The 8,015-nt window shown below is 53.7% G+C and overlaps 1 protein-coding gene across 1 annotated transcript; it reads right to left on the bottom strand.

Moving 5' to 3' along the window:
* Nucleotides 1-1,159: 1,159 nt before the first annotated feature.
* On the bottom strand, nt 1,160-8,009 carry SLC30A2 (solute carrier family 30 (zinc transporter), member 2). The gene is made up of 8 exons (XM_006777510.2): nt 7,911-8,009; nt 7,033-7,253; nt 5,878-6,024; nt 5,306-5,459; nt 3,744-3,948; nt 2,982-3,087; nt 1,814-1,948; nt 1,160-1,402 (listed from the first exon to the last, which is right to left on the bottom strand). The coding sequence occupies exons 1-8, from the start codon at nt 7,958-7,960 to the stop codon at nt 1,257-1,259; spliced, it is 1,164 nt and encodes a 387-aa protein (XP_006777573.1). The 5' UTR covers nt 7,961-8,009; the 3' UTR covers nt 1,160-1,256.
* Between the last annotated feature and the right edge of the window lie 6 nt (nt 8,010-8,015).

Below are 8,015 nucleotides of genomic sequence, written 5' to 3'. Positions count from 1 at the left end.
CTGCTCCTCCCCCAGCTGTGGCCAGGGCATCTTTGTGTTGGCACAGCTTCCTGGGCTGGGGGAATAAGCAGAGAGGAACCCAGCCAGGTCCTTACCTAGCCAGAAGCCTCCTCCCTTCGGAAAGGGAGACATTTGGCTCACAGCTGAAGTGACTACCACACAGATGGGCCTTGGGTGCCCCGTGGCTCCCCTTCTCAGGGGGACACAGAGGAGAGGGCTGGGGCCTTATGTTAATGGTGGTGTTGGCAGGGAAACCACCTCAGCTCTTGAGTTTAGCAGAGAAGGATTTCAGAGCCAAGAACGCGAATTTTAAGAGAAAGTTTATTTAGAAACTTACAGAAGGGCCCTTGGAGCTTAGGAGAAAGGCGGAGGTAATGCATAGTGTGGGGGCGGGGGGGAGAAAAGGCTCCTAAGTCCTTCCTCTTAAGGGTTTTAAAGGCTGGGAGTTTAGGGGAGGCTCTCAATAGAATATTAATCAGTTTATGCTGATGCACCAAAATGAGATTTATTCCCCTAACTTCACCTGTCCTTGGATGTGGCTGGTATAAATGGCACTCATTGGCTGTGTTATCTCTCTTCCTGAGATTTTAGCTCTTTATCCTCTGGTTGGGGAGACGTGCAAACCACTTACTCTCAAGCGTCCTTGGCCAGGGGAGATGGGATGCCGTGATTTACTCGATGGCTGGCTGTCACCTGCTTGGCCATTTATCTGTCTCGGTTTCCCTGTTCCACTTGTGCTGGCTTACTAGTCTGTCTCGCAACTCCCCAGCCCCCGTGGCCTCCTTAAATCAGAGCGTGTTAGAGGCAGAGGGAGGGGGCTCAGTCCCAAGATTTCTTTACAGGTTTCTAAGGCAAAGAAGATGGGAAATGAGGCAGGTAGGCAGGGGGCGCTGCGGCCAGGCTCCCCTCCAGCATCCCTCACTGCCTCTCCCTGAGGCTGGTGGTAAGACGGCATTGGGGGCGGAGCAGGCCCAAACCCAGCCGCCCCACCAGGAACTGACCCAGGAGCAGGAGGAGTGGGCTTGTACCTGCTGAGTCCCCATCCTGGGGCTGCTATCGTCGGATGGGAGGCCGGGGAGGAGCCTCATTCCTGGAGTGGGCAAGGCTCCTCCGCGCTGAGCATGGAGCTGAGGTGAGAAGAGGGATCTGGTGTATGACACAGTCAGGGTAAACAGAGTCCTGGCTGGGCCTGGGGGACACGGGGCCCCACCGTCTGCAGGTCCTGTCCGTGCTCCAGTGGGCACCTGGTCAGGCCGTCAGTCCGAGGGGCCCTGGCACGCCTGACAGTCCTTCATGTCCTCAGAGTAGTGCTCGATCTGGATGGTCATGGTGTGGAAGTTGAACTTCCCCTGTAGGCGGGCGCTGGCTGCCTTCAGCACAGCCTGGGCATCTGTGTTCTGAGCTGGGAGACAAGAGGACACACCAGAAAAACATTTACTCACTCGTGGCCCCTTAGAAACAACCAGGAGCCCAACTCTCATGCCCTACCCACAGCAGAACAGGATGCCTGACCATGAACACTAAGATTCCACCCCTGTGCCCCCAGCCCCAGCCCCAGGTCCCGAAAGAACAAGAAGGGCACTGGCTTTTAGGCTTTCCTCTACGCCCCCTCCACTCCCCACCCTCAGTTTCTTCATCTATAAATGGGACTGTGATGATCAAATGAAATAATGCGCACAAAGCACTCCGCATGGGGCCGGGTTCCAAGCATGGGCACCGCCAGCATCTGGGATTGCCTGGACCCGTCAGGGATGCCCGGGCCTCTCTGGCTGCCCCTCTCCCTCCCCCCACCCCCAGTGTCCCCACCACTCACCAATGGCGATGTGGACAGAGAGCACAGGCTGGGTCACAGTCAGTGCCCAGATATGCAGGCTGTGCAAGGCTTCCACCCCCTCCACTGACAGCAGCAGGTCCCGCACAGCTGTGAAGTCCACGCCCTTGGGGGTACCTGGGGACAGCCGGGAAGGGGCTGAGGGAAACTGCTCCCTCCCACCCATGCTGGCTCCCACTCCTCCAAGGTCATCTCAGAAGAGCACCTCGGCCAGCAGACCCGCTGTTACCCCACCGCCCATGTGGTCTCCATCATATCACCTGTTGTGTTTTCCTCTTAATACTTAACACTGAAATTCTCTTGTTTGTTGGTTTCTCGTCTGTCTCCCCCTCTAAAATGGAAGCTCCATGAAAGCAGGATAGTCTTTATTTTTTATTTACCACCCTATCCTCCCCAGTGTCTAGAACACTGCCCAGCCCATAGTAGGTGCTCAATAAAAAGAGGTTTTTCTTTTTTCCTGGGAAGCTGCACCTACGTGCGGCATCATCATTGTCACTTTGATCTGGGTCAGTCACTTTTTCATGGAGGAAAAGCTCTGACCTGCAGCTGGACATTCCTACTGACCACCAACCAGAATCCAGATGACCCTCCCACACAGAGACCCTGACCCCAAGACCTGGAGCACAAGAAAGCCGGACGAATAGTGGGGTAACTCAGGGCAGACCATTTGCCACTCACTACCTAGCACCCCTCCGAGTCCAGCCACATCCTCCTGATGCAGGGGCCTCGGCAGCCCCACTCAATGCTAACCGTCTTTTTCTGAGCCTCCGTCTGTCCCCCTGTGCAATGGGAAGCATGATCCTCAACCCTCTCTCTGCCTGAGGAAGGCAAATAGAGACTGAGGAAGTGTGTGGGGAGGAGCTAGAGTGCCAGGGGCTAACCCAGAAACCGCCTGATTAGGCAAGAAGGACCACCTCAGCTGGGAGGAGGCACCCTGTGCCTAGGGGGAAGGGAAGGCACAGCCCAGGGGACATTTCCAGGAATGGCCACCCTGAGGGCCCAGCTCCGTGCCAAGACCCGCCTAGGGCCCTAGGCTATGCCGGCTCCAGACCCTGGCTCCCCACCAATGTGCTGGGATCCAACCCTCACCGGGGAACTTCCATGAGAGCTGGAGAGCCAAGAGCAAAAAGGGAGCCCCACGCCCGGTTACCTTCCATTAGCACCAGGATCACATCTCTCAGGATGGTCAAGGTTGTCCCCAGGACCAGGATGGAGAAGATGAAGGTGCAGATGGGGTCTACGTACTTGTACTCTGGCTGCAGGAAAAAGGGGAAGGCGGAGGTAGGGTTCAACATCCTCACCTCAGCCTCACAGTGCGTAGGGAGGAGGGGCTCTCTCTGTACCAGGGTGGGCATGAGCCTTACCCTGGCCCTGCCTCCCAGCTTATTCCACACCCAGAAGGACAGGCACGCCAGACCACAGTTCAGATAAGGCGTAGTCCCTTCCCACCTCCTTGCCACGGGGCTGAAACATGGACAGATCTGAGTGGAATCTTAGGCACCATCTAGTCCATCACCCCTATTTTGTAGCTAGGGAAATTGAGGCTCAGTTAGAGCAAGGGACTCACTCTTCATCACACAGCTGGCAAGGGGTGGAGCCAGGCTTCAAACTCAATGCCCGGCCCTTTCCAATATACTGCACTGCCTCTGGGTGACGGGCAATGCCCAGGCTTCGGCAGCACACAGTGCTGGTTTGAATGTGGCTCCCCCACTTGCTAGCTATGTGATGCTGTGCAAGTCACTGAACCTTTCTGAGCTGCAGAAAACACCAGAAGTTAGAGGAATGCTCCTTCCCTCTCCCCACCCTTTTGCCAGGAGCTAGAAAGAGGGCTAGAATCTGGAAAGCGTCCTCTGCAGGAGGGTCCCTTCCTACCCCACTCCCCAGCCCACTCCCTGCGGCCCCCAGCTCTGACCTTGAAGTATAAAATATAGGCTGCCACCAGGACCCCCAAACTCTGCAGCAAGTCTCCGATCACATGGATAAAGGCAGCTCGGACACTGGGGTTCTCCTGCTGCTGGGTGGTGTCTTGGCTGTGCCCTTGGCCGTGGCCGTGGCTGTGTCCGTGCCCTTGGCCGTGGCTGTGTCCATGGCTAGACTGGTGAAGAGTCAATCCCATTCTACGGAAGTGGAGACAACGCCAAAGGGCTCACTGAGATAGAGGGCAGAGGCTTCAGATCAGCCAGGTGCAGGCTACTCATTAGGGCTGGCCTCCCCGTGGGGCTAAAAGCCCAAAGCCCCAGACTGCACGACCCCTTTGACTGTGTGAGGAGCCTGACCCAGACCCACGAGGCCTTGGTTCAGGGTGCCACAGGAGAACGGGCCCAACTCCAGCGCCAGGCTGAATCTGGGCCCAAAGATGCCCCAGTGCCTCGTCTCAGAGCAGAACACCATGCAGTCATCAGCACTCCCCTCCCCACCCCCCGCTGTGCCACAGACAGGGAAGCCGAGTCATAGAGGAGTGGTTTGCTCCAGGCCACTGAACAAGGGAGAGAGAACCCACATAAGACAGCTGCGCTATACACCCTGCCTCTCACTGAGACCAACTTCAACCACATCCACTAGAAAAAGAACTTGGACTCTTCCCCGAGGGACATCTGCTCCTGCAAGAACTAGACTAACCCCTTCCCACTTCAGGTATGAAGCCTCCCAGGCTATTCACCAACACATGTGGGGTGGAGTGGAGTGGAGTGGGGTGGAGTTGATGCTGCCCAGATTTACAGTTCCTGATGGTCTGGGCCCAGGCCTAAGGCAGAACCCAGGTGTTCCAGATGCTAGAGCTCAGACCGTTAGGAAAATTCTGTTCCTGTAGCTCAAGCAGGTCGAACTTCCGGCCCACAAGGAATATTTTTCCGTCCAGCCAATATAACGGTATGTCAGAAACGTTTTAATAAAAATTCCTGTTATACATAATTATTAATAACGAACGAACTACAACGTTCGCTAATGACTGATGACTACAATCGTGTTGCATTCATTTCCTTTATGTGCCTTATGCACAGGCGCACCATTTCTCTCCACTAACACTAGCAGCAAATATTTTAGCAGCCGATTGCCACGTCATTACTCTTGGACGGACTTGTTTGGTGTGCGCAACAGGAAATATTTCGCTTTCGGAGAATAAGAAAAATAGGTTTATTCGCGTTTATGCTTATTAATTTGTGTAGTTTCTCAGTGTCTGGTAAGTTAATGTTCAAGAAAAAAATATTTATTTTTATTAAAATGTTCTATTATTTTATGTTAACGATGACTCATTTATTTCAGCCCTTTGTATTCAGCATGTCTCTATCGAAATGAGCCTACGTTTCTCTGAAAAGTGAAGCTGTTGTTTTGTTGCAGCCACATAAACTGAAACCTTGCTTATTTGGCCCATGTTGGCCTTTGAGTTTGAACTCCTGTACCGGAGTTCCGGCTGCCCTGTTTCCACCAGAAGGCAAACAGGTATGCACGTGAGAAATGGGAGGAGGGAGGACTCACATGATGTTCACGGCCACGGCACAGCCCGCTGTTATCAGCATCGTCTTCCCCTTGATCTCATAGTTCCCGGAGATTAGCCGCTCTGTCGCCAGGTACACCAGCACCCCCGTCACCACCCAGATGGACAGCACAGACAGCAGGGCTCCCAGGATCTCTGAGGAAGAGCCAACCCCAACACCCATCTTAGTGTGGAGCCCGAAGTCTGAGGAGGCCCCTGTCCCAAGTCAGGGCTGGGTCTGCACCTTATCCCACCACTCAAACGTCTGACAATATCAGAGCTAGAAGGAGTTTAAGGCATTTAGCTCAAGACTTTGTTTTACATGTAATGAAAATGCCTTTTTAAAATGTATACCTGTTTAAAGCCTGTATCCTCTCCACTTCATTTCTTTGGAAGGTGAACTCCCACCCCCGCCCCCCCAGATTGGGAGTTCCCAGAGGACAGAAGCCAAGTTTAAGGTTATCCTCCCCCATGGAAGTTGCTCTCCCGGCCTCACTCAGGGGATCCACCTAAGAAACCACATCTTGACCTGTCACTCTTCCAACCCCAACCCCATTCAGACCAGGGCCCTCACCAGCTCGCTGCCAGCCGAAGTTCATGGTCTTGGTGGCTGGCCGGGAGGACATCCAGAGAGAGAAGAGGCTGATGAGCATGCTGGCAAAGTCAGTGAGCAGATGGGCTGCATCAGTCATGATTGCCAAGCTGTGTGCTAGGTACCCACCTGCAGGGGAGTGATAAGAATGGAGGGTCCTCGTCTGCTCCCCAAGGAGACACTGATACTCACTGCAAGTACTTTCTCTGAGCCTCAATTTCTACCATCTGTGAAATGGGACTAACAACACCTACTTACAGGGTGAATGTGAAAATCAAGTTCAAATAGGGCCTGGGAAACATAGTAGACATTCAGTAAATGCTCTTTCCTTTCTAGGCATTCAGCCCTTCCCTTAGCTACTAGTTTTGTGTAATCTTGGGCAAATTGCATCGCCTAAATGTACCTGTTTCAAAATCTATAAAATCAGGAGACTAATAGCACCCATGTGACAGCACAAGGTTGTTTTGAGGATCGCATGAGATACATGTATTTAAAAGACTTAACAAAGTATAGGAAATATAGTCCATAATATTGTCCACAATAACTATACATGGTGTCAGATGGGTTCTAGACTTATTGGAGTCATCACTTTGTAAGATATATAAATGTCTAATTACTAGGTCAGACACATGAAACTAATATAATATTGTATGTCTCTAGTAACTGAAAAGTAAAGTTCTTTAAAAAAAAATTTAAAAGGAACATAGAGTCTTCAGTCTTCAGCTATGCCCTTGAACAACACAGGTTTGAGCTGCAGGGGTCCACTCCTATGTGAAGTTTTTTCAATAAATAAAATTAGCGCTTCATATCCACAGATTTCCCAACTGTTTAATTCAACCATCCCCATAGAAAACTGTACTTTCACATCCCCAAACACGGTTTCCTAAACACGGCTTTCCATCTGTGGTTGGTCAAATCCATGGATGAGAAGGGGCCAACTGTTGCTAAGTTTTTAGGGAGTCAAAAGTGACATCTGGATTTTCAACTGTGTGGGTAGACGCCCCTCACCCCCCACCCCCACTCCACTGTTCAAGTATCAACTGTATTAATATTGCTGGAACTTTCAGGAGAAAAGCCTTCTGGATCATCCAGAGTATCCATGTGCCAATTTCATTTAATTAGCACAAAGGTCCTTACCAACGACTTCCCCAATCATGAACACCAGACAGATGGCAGAGGCCACATAGAGCTGGCGCCGCGCCCGCTCCTTCTCGGGGTCACAGCGGCTGCCAAGACCCTTCTGGGAGTGGCAGTAGTGACTGTTCTCCACGTTCAGCTCAATGGATGGCAAGTCCAGCTCAGGTCGTGACACAGAAATCCAGCCAGCCTCATTCTGCCACAGAGATCCCATGTAAGACCTAGCCAGAGAGGAAAGGGTAGACTCAGCTCTGAGATGGGGACGAGGAGGGCTGACCCCAATCCTCTCTCTCCGTGGGGCCTGGGCGTTCCCATGTGTACAGTTAGGGGACTAGCTAGGGACACTCCAAGCTCCAAGGTCCCCAAGGAGCGGCCAGAGGCCCATGTCCGCAGGTGGGTGCTGGGGGAATGACCAGTCTCCAGGAGTCTAAGGGCCCTGCCCCAGATGTTCACTTCTCCCCCATCCCTCCCAGGGCCTGGAGGAGGCCAAGACCTTGGGAAGTGGCCAAAGGGCGGAGTCAGTCCAGTCCAGCACGGAGAAGGAACAGAGCTCAGGCCCTGGCAGCTGGGCAAACCCCCATCTCGTGCACCTGGGGACACGGGTCCTCCCTGGGCCAGGCTGCCCCGGGGCAAAGTTCCTGCGGTCGGCGGGGCTCTCGGCCAAGCTCTCCGAACCCGGGGGCCGTGGTTAGACTCTGTGCTCGGCCGCCAAGGGGGGCTGATCCCCGCGCCACGCTGGGTTTCCCCTCTCCTTCACCTCGCTCCACCCCTCCTGTGTGCACCCAGTCCCAGTGCCGCTCAAACCATCCGGGACGGCAAACCAGGAGGTGCGTCTGCAGCTGCTCAAATCCCCACTCCCGCCCAGGCTCTCGCCTTACCGCGCTCCGGACCGGGCGTCCAACAGACGCTGCTTGTCCATGGTCTTCATGCGGCCCCGCGCTGGGGCGGGAAGCCGCGCGCCGACTCCCGCGCTGAGACCTGGA

This window comes from Myotis davidii, unplaced genomic scaffold (genome assembly GCF_000327345.1).
Source record: "Myotis davidii unplaced genomic scaffold, ASM32734v1 scaffold149, whole genome shotgun sequence".
Taxonomy (NCBI): domain Eukaryota; kingdom Metazoa; phylum Chordata; class Mammalia; order Chiroptera; family Vespertilionidae; genus Myotis; species Myotis davidii.
This window is presented reverse-complemented; position numbering and strand designations above follow the sequence as displayed.